This window comes from Culicoides brevitarsis, chromosome 2, assembly GCF_036172545.1.
Source record: "Culicoides brevitarsis isolate CSIRO-B50_1 chromosome 2, AGI_CSIRO_Cbre_v1, whole genome shotgun sequence".
In the NCBI taxonomy this organism is placed as follows: domain Eukaryota; kingdom Metazoa; phylum Arthropoda; class Insecta; order Diptera; family Ceratopogonidae; genus Culicoides; species Culicoides brevitarsis.
The window spans coordinates 17,766,932-17,789,127 of record NC_087086.1 but is presented as its reverse complement, the minus strand read 5'-3'; the positions used below and the strand labels follow the sequence as shown (position 1 = coordinate 17,789,127).

Sequence of the window (22,196 nt, the reverse complement as noted above, 5' to 3'; positions counted from 1 at the left end):
AAATTAATTAAAAAATATTAATTTTTTTATCCCCCCCCCCCTTTCATAAACATCCTCATGGGAGAAAAAATGAAGAAATTAAATTTATTCGCCTAACAATTTTAATTTTTCATGTTATTTATTTTATTTTAAGTTTAAACTTCAAGTTTAAATAATAATTAAAAAAAATAAATTTAAATAAACAAAAAAACTTAAAATTTAATAAATGATGAAAATTTTTAAATTTACAGAGTTTGCCTTAAAATTATACTTATTAAAATTTTTGTTTTCTTGGACATTCGTATAAAAAAATATAATTATTATATATTGTAAAATAATATTTATTTATAACGATATTTATTCAAAAGAAATTTTTATTTTTTTATAATATTTATCATTAATTTATTTTATTTTATTTATTTATTATTTTTAATAATACTTATTTTTTTTATTATTTTATTAATTAATCTAGTTTTTTTTAATAAACAAAGTTTCGTAAATTTTTCGTATAATCGGTCTAGTTCTATTTAATTTTACAGAAAAGTCTTTAAATTTTTATTTTCTTATTTTTTTTTGTTTTTTTATTATTTTTTAATTTATTTTATTTTTTTAATAAAAAATTTCTTTTAAAATTATTTTTAATTATATTATGCCTACAACCTACATGACCTTCAAACATGCCTTCTAAACAAACGTTACATGTTGAATGTTACATTATCATTTGTTGAACGTGTTGATTCACATTTCATAACATTAATTAAAAAATTCTGGCGACGTTACAAGATTAAGTCATCTTGTTTTTTCAAAGAAAAATTTTCTCTTTTGTTTAACATCTACTTTTAGATGCATAATAAACATACTTTTTCAGTTACGAGCAGAATGATATTCATAACTTTTTCTTTGTTTCTATAAAGTCACCTTTTATTGATGTAACAATCCGTTCTTTGAAACTTTTTTTAATTTGCGTGAGTTGAGCATGACTCTTTATAATTTATGTAAGCTGAAAAAAATAAAAAAAAAATAATAAATAGAAAAATGTGAAAATCACAAGATTTACTTAAAATAAGAAGAAAAATATTACGAGAGTGGTGTGACCTTATTTATGGTAACAAAACTTTTTCATTCACGAGTTTTTTCTTATTATTCTTCAAAATCATTCATAATTTTTTTCCTCGTATTTTTTCCCTTTTTGTTACGATGATTTTTTTTTTTCATTGTTAAAAAGAAAAAAAGTAAGATTTCTAATTATATCACCATAATTTTTCATTCTTATAAAAAAAAACGTTTACGGCTTCAGATTTAATTGTTTTTCGACCATTTTCTCCAATCAGACAGTAAATTTTATCATCTTCGTCTCACATAATGCGATAATTTTCATCCAACTGGGGTGGTCTCGTCGTACAACGAACGAGCACACGTCCCACACACCATCGATAAAAGTCGCATTATAACGAATCACATTATTCTCTTATAGTATTTACTATGTCAATAATCATCATCATCGCATCGTCGTCAATATTCTCCTCGTCGCTGTTTAAATAATTACGAAGAGACCGCCCCAAAAATTTTTTCGCAAACTCGTCGTCATCTGAGGAAACAAACAAAAAAAAAGTTTTTAATGAAAAAACGGAAGAAAAAGCTCACGTAGGAATCAAGTTATTAAATGGATCAGTACCGTAGCACGTTGCGAAATGGGAGAAAAGACAAAAAGGGTGTCAAAAGTGTTTATTTATGGAATTTCCTATCTCCTTGCTCTCTCTCTCTCTTGTTGTGTGCTAAAATCTAAAAATGGAAAATTTTTCGCATTTCCTCGTACAACTTGTAAAAAAATTCCTTCTTCATCCTCCAACCTCCGTTCCAAATCGTGATGGAGAGCATCACAAACGTGCGCACTGCAAAAATTCTCACACACTCGAACGAACGCATTGTCCTGTATATCCTATCATCTTCTTCACTGTCTCCCATTTCCTCCGCATAAATATTTCACTTGGCACAAAATGTGTCATCGTATATCGGATTACATCTTCCATGCACACGGAGCCACAGAGAAATTTCGTGCAAGGAAAAAGGGGCGTTTTCTAACCGTACAAAAACGATAAATTTACAGTTGTCTCTGTCGTGCGCACACAATTTCCATGGAAAAGTGAGTGAGCGAGATGCTTTACAAGCAAAATGAAAGACATTTCTCATGGAAAAGAATGTAAATCTGTACGATCGTCTCAAATCACAAAATCCAAACAGTCCATTAAAAATTTTGCCTGCATACCGGTCGGTCGAGTTATTTCGTTTCTCGTGAAAATCGGAAATTTTTAAATTATTAAATTTGATATGCGTGTCAAATAATCGGTTAATAAATTCTAATAATCGACAAGTGATTAAAAATTATTTTTTTTAATAAAAAAAATAAAATAAAATTATTTGAAAAGTTAAAAACTTAAAAAAAAAAATAAAAAATAATTTAAATAAAAATAAAAATTAATTAATTTTAATATTCTGAACTTAAAAACTAAAAAAAAATATTATAAAATATTTATTTAATTAAAAGATAATTAATTAAATTAATTTTAAAAGTTAAGTGAAAATTATTATTAAAAAAATTGTGACTTTTTGATGAATAAAAATTTAAAATAAAAATTAAAAGGAGGAATTTTTTATGGATTTCCTTTTAAATTGGCATGTGAAAGCTTTTAAACAGTAAAATTTAATTAAAAAAATTATTAAAAATTAAGAAAAACAAAAATTTTCACACACTCTAAACAAAAATCCATCAAATTGGCATCCACGGCAATTTCCAATCTGCGCACTCTGGGCTTAGCGTTCAAGCTACAGAACCCAAGCGCCGCACAATCGCCCGCCACACTTCCCGTAACCTCCGTGGATTATTCCGAGGACGACAGTTGCCCCTCGAGTCCCTCCGAATCCGCCATGGTTGAAACAAATCACGCAACCTCGCATCATTTGAATCGCAGTCCAAGCAGTCCTCCGCGCGCCATGTCTGCCGAAACGCAAAACTACTTGAACACAACGGCGATGCTCGGCAACTACTTGGGCCATCGTCTGTCGTCGCTGCAAAATGAACGCAACGCACGCGAAATTCCATCGTCTCCTTGTTCGCCGCCATCTCCGTCAACGGCGCCACCCGCTCAGAGCCCCAATGGAACACGAACACAAGCACCTACGTCACTTTTTACCATCGACAGTATTTTAGCGCCGACAAAATCGAATGTCACGTTGAACAATAACAATCGCAGCTCGGAAAGTCCTGGCAGTTCACCGCCGGCAAGTGCAAACACGAGTCCCATGAGACCACGAATTCCGATGTTGCATCATCCGGGCTTGCATTTGGGGCATTTGGCAGCTGCTGCGGCAAGTGGCTTCGGAAGCACGTCGGAATTTTTAGGTGAGTTCTTTATAAAAATCTAAAAAAAATTTTTTTTTTTTCGATGGTTCGATGAACGCAGTTGAAGAGAGATCATAATATTGACGCCTCCAGCAAAATTTATTGTTTGAATTATGGTTTAATATTGAGTATTAAACGACGACTTGAGCGATGAATGAATGAATTTATAAAAAAAAAATGAAAAACGGTGGATTATTATTATTAATGCCGCCTTGCAAGAAACGCTTCGGGAGAAATTGTGTGGTCGATCAAGCATGTAGTTGTTTGTGTATGTATTTATGGGATTGAAATTTTTTTAATTGAATCGTCTGGGAGTATTCTCAAGAAAATTCAGTCACCGGCAAACCAGTTGAGAGCTTCTGTTTGACATTAATCATCATTCCAACGGGAAGACAAAAAAAAAACGGATAAAAATAAAATAATAACAAAACAATTGAGACACAATGCCATTAAAAAGCAAAAAAAAAAATAAAAAGGGAGAGAGGGAGGGAGGAATCCCGTCAAATGCGCGTCTTTTCACTAACAACTTAATTGAAATGTTTTTCTATGCTGTCTATTTAGCGTGTTTGTTTTAAGGTCCGCAACACAATTTTTTTTTTGTGGTAACGAAGCGGAAAATAATTAAATTAAGGATTTATCTGATCGAGTCGACCAGAAAATCTGTGGGAAGTGATTTTTTTCAAAGGATTTGGTCAATTTTAGCAGAAATTTTAACAAAAAAAAAATAATTTTACCCTTTTAACGCCATAATTTCTGAAAAAAATGACTTTTGAATGCTCTAAATGAGACTAAAAAATTACAAAAAAAAATTTTTTTACGAAATCAGGCCGCTCCAAATGAAAATCAAAAATAAAGTCCAAAATTTTTTAAAATAAAATGGGGGGGGGGCAAAATAAAAAAAAAGTTTTGAAATACTTTTTTCATACCAAATGACAAAATTTTATAAATTTTTGAGCGTTAAATAATATTTTTGATGTTTTTTTACTATTTACTTTAAAATTTGCTTATTTAAAATAGATTTCAGAATATTTTATATTAAAAATTAAAGAAAAAAATTTCATAAAAAATAACTGTCAAAAAATTTTGAAAAAAAATTTAATAATTTTATGAAAAATATTTTTAGAGAAGAAAATTTATGATAAAATATGATTTCCAAAACAAAAATTAGAATAAATTGAAAATTTTTCAAAAATTTTATGGAAATTTTCTTGAAAAATTATGAAAATACACCCAAAAACGGTCATTTTTGGTTTAATTTTAATTAATTTTTTAATTTTTTTTAATTTTTGGTTTAATTTTTTATTTTGCTCAATTGGATTTTCGACTTTCAAAATGGGGCATCGGACTTTATTTTTGATTTTCATTTGTAGCGGCCTTAGTTTAAAAAAAATTTCATTAAAACAAAAATTTATGACTCAAAAAAGTTCCAAGTACAAAAAAGCTTCAATTAAATGGAAATTTACTTCAACTTAATAACCTAAGAGGTTAGATAAAACCTTCACAAGTACCTCTAAAAGCTTTTAAAGCAATTTTTAACTCGTTTTTGCCTTAAATTTTTGATAATTTTCCATATTCAACGAAAAACCTTCCATTAATTCAACAAAAAAATACATTTCCATCGCAAAAACTATTAAAAATTTTCACATTCACACGTCCTAAAGCAATTTTTTGTTAAAAAAACGCCACCAAAATAGTTTTGAAATTTTAATGATATGAAAATATAAATTTTTTTACGTTATTTGCATGGAGCAAATACGTTATTATCACTCGAGCGGAAAATCTGGAGGTGCAAAAGTGTTTTATTTAAAAAAAAAATAAATATTTGTCTGAAAACTCGGCTTGACATGACCCAAAAACGTCAAATCATTCAAAATCATCTTGTGTAATCCTCTTTAAGGAAATTTTTCGTTTTCCCAGGAGGATGTTTCTTCTTGTTAGGCACAAATTTTGGTTTAAATGTTACGTATTTAATTTTTTTTTCACCTTTTGATGAAAATATTTTTATTCAAGATGCATTTTTATGATTTTTTATTTAAATCCTCTTATCGCAGATCGGAAAATATTATTTGGGTGATGAATGAAAATTTATAAAAATCAAACATATGAAGTGTAAAGTAATTTTTTTTAAAGAAATTTTATTTAAAATACGAATTTAGTAACAACTCTCCTCGAATTTCTTCGGATGAACGCAACTTTGGATGAAATAATTGAAGTAAAGTTGTTCCCCATTCGGTTTGTGAGGACAACGTTTCACAATTTCTTTATTTCCGTCACATTCGCGGTAATATTCCCGATAATTCGCGTAAAATCGAGGACATACAGGTAATTTAGCGACATCATTCTCACGACAGTCAATCGGGGAACAGCAATTTTCCGAAGAATGCGCTTCCGTACTCGAACTGGATGACGTTGGAGCCTCAGTCGTTGTTGTACTCGGTTCTAATTGACACGTTTTTCGCCATTCATGAGGCCAAACGCACGCTTGATGTTCGAAACTGAAGAAAACACCTCCGACAGCACATTCACGTTCAACCGGTTGCCATCCATCTCTCGAGGGAGCACATTGCCAGAACTTGTAAGGGTCCGAATGCGCATAAAGTGGCTCTTCAAGTTGAGTTGTTGTAGATTCGTGACATTCTGGGACCGGACATTGCGAAAAAATGACCTTTGCAAGTACACTAAAAGTGAGAAAAATTGAAAAAACTTTGAAAAAAGTCATTTTTGATGAAAATTTCGTCGAATACTGAACAAAAACTGGAAATAACGTTACTTTTATACGAACCGATCTTATCACTTAATCGCTGATTATCGATAATTTCACTTGAAACAATCACCGATTAGCACATTGCGAACCGCTTGAACTCTCAAGTGATGTTCAGGGACTATAAATAAGTGTCATGACGCAAAATTTCGCATTACATCACTTTAAATTCCGGTAAATACTTGAAAAAAAAAATAATTCCTTTTGAAAATCCGTTTGAATGAAAGTATTTATTTATGCTTGCCTGATTTGAATTGCATTTCTTCATTCATTTCTCTTGACGAAAAAAAAAATAATAAAAATCTTGCAGGAAGCGCATCCATCTGTAAATAAATTCTTGTGACAGCGTAAAAATTTAATCTGCGGAAAAATTTTACATTTTTTTTTTGCTTAAATCTCTGTCCCCAAGCAAGTACTTACTTAAAAAAAACCCCATTTTTCTTTCATTTCAGTCGCTTATCCAAATTTTTACCCAAATTATATGCATGCAGCTGCAGTGGCAGCTGCCCAAATACAAGCAGGACACGCCTTGGCAGGACATCATCATGCGTCGCATCACATGTCGGGTCACCATCATGGGCCGCCGCCCAAGAGGAAACGTCGTCATCGCACCATTTTCACCGAGGAACAATTGGAACAACTCGAAGCGACTTTCGATAAAACGCACTATCCGGATGTTGTGCTGCGGGAACAACTCGCACTTAAAGTTGACCTGAAAGAAGAACGCGTTGAGGTGAGTTAAATTTTTTTCTTATTTTTATTTTAAATTAATTTTTAATGCGAATTTCATGCAAAATATAAGCCAGAAAAGCTCATTAAAAAATTTTCTAATTAAAATTTTTGCGTAATGTTTACGTAAGCGAACGCCCTCAAACTCATATTTTATTTAAAAAAAAAATACGCAGACATGAATTTCAAATTAACATGTTATGAACGAATAAAATTCAATTTTCACATTTTTTGTTGTTGTTGCATTGCAAGGACTTCCCTTATCTAATGGCATCACTTGCACATGTGAGATTTTTCGCAATAAAAATTCAATTTTCATTTTATTGCATTTTTCATACAATTTTCCGACAAAGCCCTGGTGCTGCTTGCATATCAACAAATAAATAAAGAGATAAACGATTTTTGATGAAAAATTTTCTCGACGTTTTATTGGCAATTTTATTCAAAAAATGCCTTTTAATTACAGAAAAAATCTAAAAAAAATCATTTTTGTTGGTTTTTATGTCTAACAGTAGCTTATTTGCTTTTTTTCTGTCCAAATACACGAAAAAATTTTAATAATTCAAAAAAAAAAAATTTTTTTTTGAGATAAAAATCAAGCAAGTGTGTAGTTGACATAGGACTCACTTGACTTTTATTAATATTTGATTAGTGTTTGGATTGTTCTGAACTCTCTTTTTCTCTCTTTTCGTGTATACAGCACGAGAACGAAAAAAAAAACGAAGAAAAAGTGAGCAGAATAATAGAATCGACGATAAGTGGGTACTTGAAAATTTTCTGCTTTTGTTCGATCGACAATCCCATTTATTTAATTTATTTTATCATCATCGAGAGATCGTCTCTTAGTTTTTTTTTTTTTCTGATAGTCATCAGAGCTTCTGTATTGTCGCGTCGTCGCATCCCTTACAAATATTATGACAATCTCGAGTGCGTGTCTCCCATAAATAATAAAAACTTTGAAAGGAATTTAAATGGAAATTTGACGGCTTTTAGGAGAATTTTGGGTTTGATGAGACACGAGTTGACGATGATGACGCAGAAAAATTTCTCATTTATTATTAATTGTCATTGTCTACTCCAGACTTTCGGTTTGATGCGAGTCCGGGCGCAAAATGAAAATAAATAAAGGCATTTTTATGTTGAGATTGAAGTGAATTAATTTGATCGAAGGGTTTTTATGGGTGGTCTAAGAAGGGTTCAAACGTAAGACATCCGATATTTGCGAAGATGATTTGATCGATTTTATAGAAAAATTATTGAAAATAAAAAAAAAATATTTTGAAAGGATCCGAAATTTTATCAACAATGATCTGTCTAATTTTGTTTGTATCGAAATAGTTGCCGATCAAAACAAATAAAAAAAAATAGAAATTTAAGTGGTTGATAATTCGAGGACCAAATTAGAGCAATATTGTATCAAAGGTAGATCCGATTAATGACCACCCAAGATTTTTTTTATTTTTTTTTTAAGAATTTGGAAGAACGAATTTTTAAACATAGCAATTTTTTAAAATTATTTTTTTGAAGTTTTTTGATTTAATTATAATAAAATTTATTTAAAAAAAATTTAAACATTTTTTAAGAACGAATTTTTTCTAAACATAATGAAATTTTTTAAAATTATTTTTTTAAAGTTTTTGATTTAATTATAATTATTTTTTAATAAAATTTATATATATTCGATTTTAAAAAAAATTTTTTTATTCTAATTAATTTTAGATTTATTAAACATTTTTTAAAATTGAATAATATTTTAAAAGGTCAAAAAAATTATTTTCTATAATTTTCAATAATTTTAAATTTTTTTAATGATTTTAATAATTTTTTAAAATGATAAAAAAAAATTAAATTTTTATATATTATTAAAATTGATTTTGAAATTACTTTCGTAATTTTTTTTAAATTTTTAATGTTATAAAACATTTTAATTTAACAATTTAATTTAATTTAATTTTCGAAGTAATTTTATATTTATATATATATTTTTTTTTGAACATTCGATTTTATTTTATTTTTTATTTGATTTAATTAAATTTATTATTTTTTTATTCTAATTAATTTTAGATTTATTTTTTTTCCGATTTTCCATTTTTCCGAAAAATTTTGAAAAAAAATTTTTTTTTTTAAATATGCTGTCAAATCTGTCAATTAAAAAATATACTTTAATTAAAAAAAATATTTCAACAGTAAATAATAGTGACTCAATTTAAATATGTAATTTTAAACCCTTTTAAAGCTTAGCTACCTGACTTTGCTTGACCAAACTCGCGCTAATTGTTTTCTTTAAATCTTTACTCAAACAAACAATTTCTTACGTTATTTTTTGTGTACTTTCAAAAACTTTGTATTTGTCAAGTACTTTTTGGGTAAAAGACGATAATTTTGTGTATTTGAACATATTTTTATAGATATTTTTTAAGCATACACCACTCGAAGATTACAGGCATTAAACAACTCTCAACACTTTTTTTTCGTGTCACAGCTCGTTTCAGAAGATTTGCTTTCGAGTGGGTTTATTTTATTTTCTTAGTCAAGTTCCAATATTTGTCATTCCGAATTCCAGCAAAGCTTAGAAGAAATTCCTCTGGATGAAATTTCATCGAATCGCTGTGTGACGACTATGAAAACAACGCGACGCAACGTAAACAGTGAAATCCAAAATAACCCAAGGACAGCAATCAAACTTGGATAAACAGTTATCCGCGGAAATTTGTTTCAAAACATGGGCATGGCAGGAAAACATGCAACGAAAAATATTTGGATTTAATTTTGCCGCGACATGTTGCATGGAAACCGCGATAAGCTCACTCGTGGCTACAAAAAAAAAAGACAAAATCTAAGGTGTTAGCTCGCATATTAATTTAGCTGCCAGCGGTTTCGTGCATTAAGGAAGGAGGGTCTTCTCGTCGTAATCTATCAATTACTTTAGAAAACATCTCAATTACACCCGAAATCACATTAAACACCCTCTTCAAAGCGCTTTCTCGCCTCCTAAAAACTAATTTAAACGTCTTTCGTCAACAACAATATTATCATGATGATGATACAATCTCTCGCATCATGTCATCATCATCATCAGTCGTCCCTTTCGGCAGAGAAAATAAACTTTTCTTGTTTATTTTAGCAATTTTCCCCGTTTCCCGAGTTAGTTGTCGCTCTCTTGAAAAATCAACTCCAATAACAACACCACAACGAGATTTTAATTTCCATTCAAAACATCTTCTTTATCTCTCATGCACACACAGAACGCAAAGTGATTGAATTGAAGAGATAGAAAAACACGAGGAAAAAATTGAGTGCACTCACAAGAGGAAGCATTAGAAATCAAAACATTTTCCCCTTTCCTATTATTTTAATGGATTGAATGGAAATCTTTTTTGAGGATTTTTTTTTGCTTTTGTTATTCTTGTTGATATAATTTTGTGTATTAACGACAATTTATACGAGTATTTAACTCGTAGTTTAGTTAATGGAGACAAGCTTGTTAGTATTTTTTTGAATTAATTAAATTTCATATTGTTTACAAATAAAATGTTTTTTTTTAATATATTAAATACAAAAATAAAAAAAGAAGGTAAAAATTTTAAAATAATGATTTTTTAAAAAATATTCAAAAATAATGATTAAAAAAATTATTTTTTTTAAATATTTCAGAATTAAAATAAAAATATTTTACAATTAAAAATTTTTATTTTAATTTGTTTTAAAATTTCTTTAATTGATGATTAAAAAATAAATTTAAATAAATTAAATAAAAGTTTAAAAAAAATAATAAATAAAAAATTTAAAAAAAAAAATATTTTTTTGAAAAAATTTTTATTACATAACTTCTCAGAAAATTTCTTAGAATTTCAATTTTAATAATTTTTCGTAAAATTAAAAGTTTATTTATGATATGAATTTTCTTCTCTAAAAATTTATTTTTAAATTTATTTTAATTATTTTTAAAAATTTATTTATATATGATTTTTTTTAAAAATTTATTTTAAATTATTTTTAAAAATTTATACCTATAGAAGTTAATATTAATTTAATAAATAGAGTTCATAAAATATCTGAACTTTTTTTAAATATTGAACTTTATTAATTTTTAAATCCAGCAATGATATTCAAAAATTAAAAATAAAACGAATTATTTAAAATAAGTCAGCTCCAGCATCAAAAATTACCTAATCATCCTCACCTCAAAGGTACTCGAATGTGTCACCTACCGATTTACGGCCATCAACGAATCTCTAAATAAAATAATAAGTGATAAGTGACAACTTCTTGTCTAAACACAATCAGAAGCAACAAAAAAAAATTATAAAAATAAATAAAAGACACCTACTTGGAACAAAATAAAGAAGAAAAAACGTTAAAAAGTTGAATTATTTATGAATTATCACAGAGAAAAATCACTTTTTTTCTTGTAAATAATTTTTTTTTTTTGTAATGAAAAGAAAACAAGAAATGGCCACACACGAAATCCACGCAGACGACAACGAAGGTGTCACAATATTTATTTTTTCCGTTGATTGATTATTGCTTCTTAGACTTGTTCCTCTCGTGATGAAGCGATAATTTATGCAGATTATTTATTTAGTTAAGAAAGAGGCAGAAAAAGTCGTCATTGGCTGGTCTCTTGAACTTTTTAAAGCCTCAGCGGTTAAATGACAGGCAGACAACACGTTGAAAAGTTGTGAAGCTTCGAATGTGTGGTCTATGTTGCTGCTGAAAAAACGCTTCACATGCAAAAATTTAACCAAAAAACGTGCAAACAAAGCGGGAAATTTTTCCTGTGTGTGTTTATTTGCGTGATAAATGTAATAATAATATGATGCGAGAGACCTTCAGGCGATGGATTATTGTAATGAGGAACTATGTTAGCGAATAAAATAAATCTCCGTTCCTTTTGTTGCGTTAGTTTTATTGTTGAATCCGTACAAATCCTCGAGAAAGGGAGATTTTATCATCAGAGCGTAAATAAGTAACCGGTAAATAATTTTATTAAATGAAAATTTAAAGTTCAACAGATTAAAATCTCTCGTGAAATCGATAACATCTCATTTTTTTTGACACACGTCTAAATCTATGTTTGTGTCATGACGTCTCAATACCATCCACAGCAGAAAAAAACCATAAAACTGTCATGTCGTCACCCTGACGACCTTTGAGAGATATATTTCATCATTCTGTCACTTTTGATTTAATTTTTCTCGCTATCACACACACACAGAAACGACGATTAATGAGATCTCTGTTGTTTCCATTGTTTCATCATTTGAATCTCCTTTGTCTGTGTCTGTAATGCGGAATGTTTCATCAAAATCATGTAAATGTAATGAAATAAATAAAAAAAAGGAAACACGCGCGTCAAAGGTAACTACGAAGCCAGTTGATGCGAAATGAAAATGCAAAATGACAGAAAAGGCAGGATGAAGATGATTATAAATACCGAGAACACGAAGGAGATTGGCAGCAAAATGACAATTGATGAATCTTTTGATCTACTTTATGCTAAAATGATTAGACTAACGAGATTGATCTGTGTTACCTTCGGTAAATTCATTAGAAAATGGAGAATGAGACGCAAGGTTAAAGTTAAAAATAAGGCTGAAGAAAAATTTTGACAGAAAGTTTATTATTTTTTTTTAATATTGATAAAATGTTGATTTTTAGCAATTTTGTGATCGTTTTGATTATTTTTAATTAAAAATTAATTAAAATTTTATTTTATTTAAAATTAATTAAAATTTTATAAAAGTGTCAAAATTATTTATTTGATTTTTTTTAAAGACACTGAACTTTAAAAAAAAAATTTTTACTATGAACTTTTAATTTTTTCAGTAAATAATTGAAACAATTTATTTAAAAAAATCAAATTAAATATAATTTAATGAAAAATTTCTTGTATTTTATTTTTAAATTGTCTTTTGATTTAAAGATTCTTTAAGAAGGTGATGAAAATTGTCTTCTAAAAAAGGAAATTTCCTCCAAAAATTGAATTAAAAAAAATAATTAGGTAATTAAATTAAAATTTATTTTTAAAAGACAATCTTTCAATAAAAAAATAATAAAAAATATTAATTTGAAAAAATAAATTTAATAAAAACAATGAAATTTGTTTTTTAGTAAAAAAAAAAATACTCAAAAATAATTTTTATAACAAAAAAAAAATAAAAAATCGATAAAAAATATTCAAAAATAATTTTTATAGCAAAAAAAAATAAATATTTCGAGCTTAAAGATTCTTATTGAAATTCAGAGTTTAAAAATTAAAATTTAAAAAAAATAACAAATTTTTTATTCCATTGTTCCCATTTTTTTTAAATAATAATTATGTTTTAAACTTTAAATCCTTTATAAATTAAAGAAAAATTTATTAAAATTTTACTTCAAAAAATTTACTTTTAAAAAAAAATTTTTTTAAACCCTTCAACAATAAATGTCAAAACATTTGAAAATATTTCTACTCCAGGGTGGCGCAATGTCTCACAACATTTTACATCTTTTTTTGGGGATAAAAATAAATTTCAAAAACTGCCTTCAGGCTTTGTTTTTTCATCGTAATAATAGATGAGATCAGCACAAAATTTCTATTGTTTCCCTTTTTTTCGGCATGAAACCTGCACCCTTTTTTCCGCCGTTGGCAAAATTTATTTAGTTAAAGTAATGCGTGTTTGTAGGATGATGATCGAATTAACTGATTGAGTTTTTTTTTATTCATTTTTTAATTTACTAAACGCTTGTTTACACGAGAGCAAGTAATTTCACTGATGCATGTTAATCGAAAAATTCAACGAGAATTAATTTTGCAGTCTTGAAATCTGACAATATTAGGAAATGTTAAACAATGAGGCATTAAATCTATCGATGAGCAAAATTAGTAAGCAAAACAAAATAATATTGATTGTAGGCTCTTGCTTCCGATGCGAGACGAGTAGGCTGCTTTGCTTACACAATTAAAGCGAAAATCTGCTTCCTTGTGCCGACATCCTGTGCGTCGTCGTTATCATCAAAAGCTTATAATTATTATGATGTTATGAAAATAAGTCGGTCTTCGGACATGCAAAATTCCAGCTTCAGTGTGCCACATTTCGTATTCATTTCCTTATCAAAACACATTTTGAATCGACCGAACGGTTGTCTGTCATGGGAAGAGGAAAATCTGGCATTAAAAACAGTTGCAACGATGAGGGATAAATCTTCTTGAATATTTTTTGTGTTTATTTTCTTAACTCAATTTGTGTGGTTTGAAAAGCGTTTAAACATCATTTTTGCATTAAACTGTGTGTCGAGTGCTCTTGAAAAGACTCGCAGGCACATCGATCGGATTTTCCTTCGACAATTCCGAAAATTCTTTGGAAAACAACGAAAAACGGAAAAACTCCTCTTTATTATTTTAATTTTGTATAAATTTAAAGTAAATACCAGAGAAAGAGAGAAAACTTTGTTAAAATAAATAAATTTCGGAGAAACAAATCAAAAGTAAATACAAAAAAAAAATAACAAACGTAACGAAGAGGTGGAAAAAGAGTTTCAAAATGTAATAAAATAACAAGAAAAGTTAATTAAGTGGAAAAAATTAAGATTTTATGCTTCCTTTTTTTCTATTTTCTTCTTCTTCTGAACGTTTCGCTTGTTGAAATTTATTTATTTATACACATAAATTTAAATTAATTCTCTTATGTCTCTCTCATTCCTTCTAAAATGTTATTTTCACTTGAAAAAAGAAATTGTAAAGTAAAAATTTCTTGTAAGTCTTCTCAATCGTAAATATTTTATTTGTGGCACCTTTGCAATTCTTATTATTTAATTTATTAGCGCGAATGATTAATGAACGAAAATAATACAGCGAAAGTTTTTTTTAATGATATTTATTTAGAAAAGGAAGGAGAAATTTGTTACAATTTTTTTGTTATTTTAATGGTGAATGGATGGAAAAATCTCGAAAAATGTAAATAAATAAGTAATTAATGTTTGTAGAAGGTGAAGTCCGAAAAGTGCAGGATAAATTTTTATTTGAAGTTACTGAGGGGAGATTTTTTTTCATTATAAAAATTTAAAAGAATATTGAAGAAAAATTTTTGTTCTTTTTAAATAATCAACATTCAATTTATTTTTTAATAAATCATTAAATATTTTATTCATTAAATTTGTTGATTTATTTATTTTTATAAATTTTCAAAATATTGTATAACAATAAAAAAAAATAAATTAATATTTTTGAATGTTAAATAATTGGATAAAAAATTTTTAAATAATGTTATTTATTATTAAAAGATATTTTCTATTAATATTTAAATAAAAAAAATTAATAGAATTTAATTTTGAATTAAATTTTTATTCTTTTAATGTTAAATATTTTTATTAAAATTCATTTTTTTTAAAAAACTTTAAGACTTAAAAATTGACTTCGTTTTAAATATTTTTAATTATTGATCTAAAAAAAATATTTTGTAGAACCAAAAATAATTAAAAATTTATTTATGAATTTTTTTTTTTGTCGGGAAATGTTTTTAAAAGAATAAATTTTTTGTTCTTTTTAAAAGCTTTTTGACTTTTTCGATTAAAAATTATTTTTTTTTGCAAAAATTTTTTTGTTCTTTTTTAATGAATTAATATTTGATTTTAAATAAATTAATTTATTTGAATATTTTTTATTTTATGACTTTTTCGAAAAAATTTTTTTGTTCTTTTTTAAAAAAAATAAAATTAATTTTTTTAAATTAAAATTATTTTTTTTAAATATTTTAAAATTTTCTTGAATTTTTATTTAATATTTAAGCAATATTTCAAAATAAATAAAAAAAAATTAATAAAATTTTCAAAAAAATCTTAAAAACTGTAATTTATGACCAATTTTTATCCAAAAATCAACTTACCCAAAAAAAAAATTACTGCAAAAGGGGAACGATAAAATGCTAAAACGAGACATCTGTATTTATTTTGATGTTTTTTGTCTTCTCTTTTACAACATCAACGCGTAGCAAATATATCACACAGAGAGATTTTCTGTCTATTCCAACGGGGAACAGAACGAGAACAAATAAAATGGTTGTTAACTCCGCCTCTATCATTTTTCATGTTGATTCAAGAGTTCAAGAGATTCGCTTTTCGATTTATTTATTTATCGCGTCGTACCTTTCGATGCGACATAGACACAGAACACACACACGCGTATTACGAGATTTTGATTTGGATTTTGATGGAATCTGATGAGAAGATAATTTTATTAGGCTCGTTGTTTTTACTGGGTGCGTCATGTCGCAATTTTGCGCGAATCTCACAAAGATGGAGAAAAATTTTTTTTTATTATGAATTCTCTAAAGCTCTAAATCTCACAAATTCCTGGGATCGGATCAAACTATTTTCGGATAAATTGTTTGAGATTATTAACGATCGATTAATCATGACAACCTTTAAAGTTCTTACAAAAAAATATTTAAAAAAAAAAATAAATTAAAAATTTTTCAATAATTTTTTTCTATGAAAAAAAAATAAATAAACAAAAATATTGAGAAAGCATCGTTTTGGAACAACAAACAAGCCGCCTTTCTTTTCCCATTTTTTAACAACAAACATTTCTTACAATAAAAAACTCCAACCAGAGCAATTGTGTGTGAATGAAAGAAATTGTTTGGCACAAAATTGCTCATTTCTCTTCTCAATCACGATGATTGAAGTTTTTTTTTTCGACAAATAAATTCACACAATCAAGCACACACACAGAAAAGTGACGCACAAAGGGATCAATTTTTAAAGCTGCTGGTCTTACACATGTTTTCATGTTTTTGATCCTCATATTTTTTGTTCAATTTAAAAAAAAACTAAAAAAAATCAAATTCTGTTCCAAATCCATTCCAAATGAGTTCAACTTAATAATGAGATAATCCTGGCCAATTTTGTGCCAATTTTAATCTTTCCTTTTGCATTTTTTTTTTAATAAACTGCCTCAAAAAGGACTGGGAGAAAAGCGGTTGAACAATGAAACATGAGATAATGCACTTAAACACCTTCCTTTTTCAATGCACCGGCATACGTTGGATGTGCTGGCCTACTTTTACAGGCGATTGTTTCCCGAAAATTGGAATATTGAGACAATAAAAGGAGGCAATAATTCGCTTGAGTGAACATGAAACAGCAAAAGATCCCGACTTATTTGGCTTTTCGGTGATTTTATTTAATTTTTTTTTTTTTTTAGCAAAAAAGAGTTAACCTGATTAATGTTTCTGAACTTTGCCGACGGAGCTCGTGACACGATGACGAAGAAGAAAAAAAATCGTAATTCTTTAAGAAGCCCGTCCTTTCTCTCGAAAAATTAACAATGCCTCGTGAAAAAATTACGCGAACATTTTTTTTCAATCCGATTCAATTTTTCATCGCGTCTCGTAGTTTAATGTCATAATAAAATAATACAGAATAAAAGAAAAAAATGGAATATTGCTTTGTCTGGGGGGTTGTTCGTAAGGTTTCCACGCATTTTAATTTTATAATAGCTGTTTACGATTTCACAAAGCTTTTCATCCGTTGCTTGTGTGTTCTTCGCAATGCTTGCTTAACAACCGCTTCGTCGTCTCGCATTGTCGAGAATGATTTTAAATAAATATTTTTATTTCTCATGGTTAGAAGTTTAATGTATGAATGGAAAAAAAAATCATGTAAAATAATATGACAATGATGAACGAGTGATGCGTGTTTTCCATGGTGATGGATTTGAATTGTGTGGTTGGAATTTTTTCAAATCTGATTTTTGAATTATTATTAAAAAAAAAAATTTGAATTATATATTAAAAATTGTTAAATTTAAATTATTTAAATAATTTTTTTAAATAATTTATTAAATAATTAATTATTATTAATTATTATAAATTAAATAATTTTTTATAGTTAAATTTAATTTTTACAATTTATTGAATTCAAAAATTGTAGGTAGGGGAAAAATAAAAAAATAAAAATTGTTAACATTAATTTTGGCGCATTTAATTTATTTAAATTCATTTGAGTAAAGTTTTTTAAATAATTTAATAAATAATTAATTAATTATTTAAATTATTATTAATTTTTAATTAAATAATTTTTTATAGTTAAATTTTATTTTTACAATTTTGAATTTAAAAAATTGTAGGTATATTAAAACATTTTTTTGTTTAAAAATTTATGAAAAGTTTGTAAAAAAATTAAATTTTTTAAAAAAAATTAAATTAAAACATTTATTTTAAATATTTATTGAATTTATTGTTTTCACAAGATTTTATTTTAATAAAAAAAGTTTTTCCAGAAATTTTAAAAATTTTAGGAATTTTAAAAAATTATTTTTTTAATTTTATCGATAACATAGAGTTTATCATTTTAAATTTTTTACTTTTTTCAACAAAATTTTTTTTTTGAAATACAATGTTTGAGCTCAAAGTTTTAATAATTTAAGTTAACTTTAAATAAAAATATTTAAAAATATACTTAAAAATTTTAAGTTAAATATTTAGCTATTTTTTTTAAAAATAAATAATATTTTTCAACCAACCCATTTTATTTCATAAAATTTTAATTTTTTGATCAAAAATAAACTAAAAATCCTTAAGACCGCTCCAAAAATTATTCTCAACTAAAATTAACCCCAATTTATCTCAAATATTATTCGTATCTCGTATAATTAAAGTCACACCAACAACAAATTAAATGTCGAAATGTCAAACAAACTCAAATAGTACACATAAAATGTTTGCTCAGCTAACAGAAAATCATCAACATCATCGAAAAAGTGGCATGGCAGTAGCAAATGCAACCACAAACAACAAACTCCATATGCTCTTCAACATTATTTACTTACAAATCTATTCAAATATATCAAAATGCCCTCAATATAATTGTTTGTGTGCTTTTTCCACACAGAGGCAAAGCAGGATACACACCGCATTATTTCTCATAATTTATCATATTTTATTAATTCTTGTTGTTGTAATGGAGCGTAAAATCTGGGATATGAACTTTGTGTAAATAATATTATTTCCAGTTTATTCCCGTCATTGGATGAGAACGAATTATCAGTAGGTGTCTTAAAAATTTTCTAAAAAAAAAAATCGAGGGTTGTTTCAAAAAATTTGAAAAAAAAAATATGAAAAGGGAACGAGTCCATTTTTCATCGTCAAGATTAGCCGCTGTGGATCCGCAAACCACCTTTATTTATTTTATAATTTTTTTCTGTAGTTAAATATTTAATTTGCATATGGAAAATCCGAGCGGGAAATTTTTTTAATGTTCATCTACCTTTGTGTGGCGTGAATGGATGCTAAGTAATAATAATCCTCAAAGGTACAATAAGCTTATTTTTATCCTGCGACTGGAAAACTTTTCATTTTGATGCATAAATGAATGAGATGCGAACGACGACGAGATGATGTCGACACGTAAAAATAAATGTTAATCATGAAAAAACGTGAAAAACACATAATACCTTAACAAAGCTCTGCTCGGGGCAAGTAGAATTTTCTCTTTCCATTTTTCTCGTTGCTCGATGGATGGATGGATTTGTTACCTACGTTGTCGTCGATTTCACGAAAGTAATGATGAGGGATGAGTTTCGTAGTATTACCAACAAAAGCCTTCACATTTCCATTGTCAATGTGTCGTTGTAACAAAAGATGCTGCAGTTTGATGGCTTCCTACTGTATGATTTTGAACAATTATCATGAGATAAACAAGAGGAGAAAAGGTTGAATGAGAGATGAGAATAAATTTCTTAGAATTTTCGTGAAAAGTGTGTAAAATAAGCTTTGAATGTGTGGGAAAAGTAGGAATTATATTAGGTTTCTAATCATTTAACACTCGTAAGTACTTAGACTTAGACATTTATTTGCTGTGGAGACGAGAAATCGGTTGTTATGCAAGATTTAAGGCTTTTTAGAGATTGAAATTTTCATTTTTGGTGTTTGCCTTTGATCAAATTTATCAAAAATTACTTTTTTTTAATTTTTTGATATTAATAGAACAAAAAATTTAAAAAATTATAAATTATGTCTTAAATTTATGTAAAAATTTTATTTTAATTCATTGAAGTTGATCAAATTCAACAAAAATTATCTTGACAAAAAAAATTATAATAAAAAATAAAAAAAAATTGATTCTTTATAAAAAATTATTTGAAATTTTATTATTCTGTTGAGTAATAATAAAATTGAAGACAATTATTATTATTATTTTTTATTATTTTTTTTATGATTTTTAACATCTTTTTGAAGTTAAGAAAAAACAAATAAAAAAATTAAATTTAAAAAAAAAGTTGATAAAAAAATTATTTAACAATTTTTGACATCTTTTGGATGATAAAAAAAATAAAACTTTAAAAATTAAATAAAAAAATATTTAAATGAAAATTTATTTACTTCGTTCATCAAATTTAACAAAAAAAAATTAAAAAAATTAAATTTAAAAAAAAAATAAATTTAATTGTTTGAAAAAATATTCGAAAAAAATATATATTTTTAATTTAAAATACCAAAAAATCTCTTTTACCGTTAAAATATTAAAAAAATTCTCATGAAAATTGCTCCTTTTCCTACCTTGACATCATCTCACAAGGCACAAAATCATCAAAGTAATCACTCCGTCCCATTATTCTGCTATTAAAAAAGGTTTGTCACAACAAAAGATGAAATTTGTTCATTTTTTCCTCCTTCTATTCACTCCATTCAAACATGTCCCACTCACCATTTGTGTCGAAAATTTGTGTTGTTTGGAGAGAACATGCCACAAAATGGTACACAAACACACAAAAAAATAGAAGAATAAACAAGATAATTCCATTTTAATAGTTTTACAATGTAATTTCCATTGTTTGCTGTGCTTTTTTGCCTCCTTTCATGCGACGACAACGACGACGATACATGCGCGCTAACAAAACATTTGATTGTGAGTCGCAGACAAAAGAAAACATTTGCTACTGTGTGACATATTTTTCATTGTTCGTTACTCACATCTTAAATATTTGACAATTTTTTAAGAAGATCTTTATTTTTTAATTGAATTATTATTAAATACGAGATTTTAACGAATTTTTATTTTTTTTTAATTTCAGGTGTGGTTCAAAAATCGTCGTGCAAAATGGCGAAAACAGAAACGTGAGGAACAGGAACGTCTTCGAAAGTTACAAGATGAACATAATGGCATCACATCGACACCGCGAAAGTCCACAAATGACCCCACAGACTTGTCAACGAGTCACAATCAGCTCCAAAGTTCCCTTCATAGCTACAGCGACGCCGAAGATTCGTCAGATCTTGAAGTGGCATAAACTGTGTGATAAAACTTCCGATGATGACGACCGACCCTCCAGTGAAAAAAAAATCCTCGATGTTTTAAATTACACTAAAAAAATATTATTATTCATGAAAAATATGTAATAAAATTATTAATCAAGCAAATAAAATAATAAATAATTAGTATGGATGCGATATATGATGGAAATATGAATAATTAAGTATAAATTGTAAATTTTAATTATAATGCAATTCAATTTCACTGCGATGAACAAAAAAAAAACAGAGCATTTTTTAGGGACAAAAAAAGCATCACAATGGACAAATAATTGTAAATAATTGGGTAATATAATTGAAAATAAAAAAAAATAAATAAATAGAAAAAAGTCAGATTCGAAAAATGGAATTTTTAATTGGTTGATATTTGATGTTAAAATTACCTAGGCAGGACCTTTATTACAGAAAAAAGGTGAAACTTGTAAACCAGTCAGAAAAAAATGCTGTAAAAAGCTGAAAATTATTTAAAAATAATATGAAAAGAAAGTTAGCTTAGATATTTTAAGAATATTGTAAGTTTAAATTTATTGATGTGTAAAAATAATAATTATTAAATATGTAATTTAAATCTTAAATAGAATAATTTAATCAAAAAAAAAGGTTGATAAAAGTTGATTAAAAAAATTATTATGAAATAAATTCTTGAATTAAAAATGAAGTTTTTTTTAATAGTTGGCTCAATTTTTAACTCTTAATGAATTTTCTTGTTAAATTTCGTCATTATTTGATGTTTTTGTTAAAGAGCTTTCGAAAACATAACCTCAAAATTTTATATTATACTAAAATAAAAATTGTTTTTTTTTAGTTATAAAATATTACTTTATCAGGATGAAATATCTTTCAAAACTTCTCACAAACTATTTTGTTAAAAAAATCATCAAAGTTTTTAACTATTAATGCAATTTTGTACAAAATTTTTCCCGGTTTTTATGTTTTTCTCAAAGATCTTTTTTAAACATAACCTCAAATTTTTTTATCCATACAAAAATAAAAAATTTGATTTCTTTTCAAATCTATAAATAATGATTTTTCA

The 22,196-nt window shown here is 26.8% G+C and overlaps 1 protein-coding gene across 1 annotated transcript; it reads left to right on the top strand.

The window, feature by feature from the left end:
* Positions 1 to 2,151: 2,151 nt before the first annotated feature.
* Positions 2,152 to 21,150, top strand: LOC134828641 (homeobox protein goosecoid-like). The gene is made up of 4 exons (XM_063841622.1): positions 2,152 to 2,179; positions 2,795 to 3,379; positions 6,593 to 6,873; positions 20,926 to 21,150. The coding sequence occupies exons 1-4, from the start codon at positions 2,152 to 2,154 to the stop codon at positions 21,139 to 21,141; spliced, it is 1,110 nt and encodes a 369-aa protein (XP_063697692.1). The 3' UTR covers positions 21,142 to 21,150.
* Positions 21,151 to 22,196: the final 1,046 nt, after the last annotated feature.

Bases quoted from the DNA above. Each gene is read 5' to 3' on its own strand.
- LOC134828641 (XM_063841622.1), top strand. From the start codon at position 2,152: ATGAAAGACATTTCTCATGGAAAAGAAT. The intron at 3,380-6,592 runs GTGAGTTCTTTA...CTTTCATTTCAG, and splicing joins AAGCACGTCGGAATTTTTAG to TCGCTTATCCAAATTTTTAC. The intron at 6,874-20,925 runs GTGAGTTAAATT...TTTTAATTTCAG, and splicing joins TGAAAGAAGAACGCGTTGAG to GTGTGGTTCAAAAATCGTCG.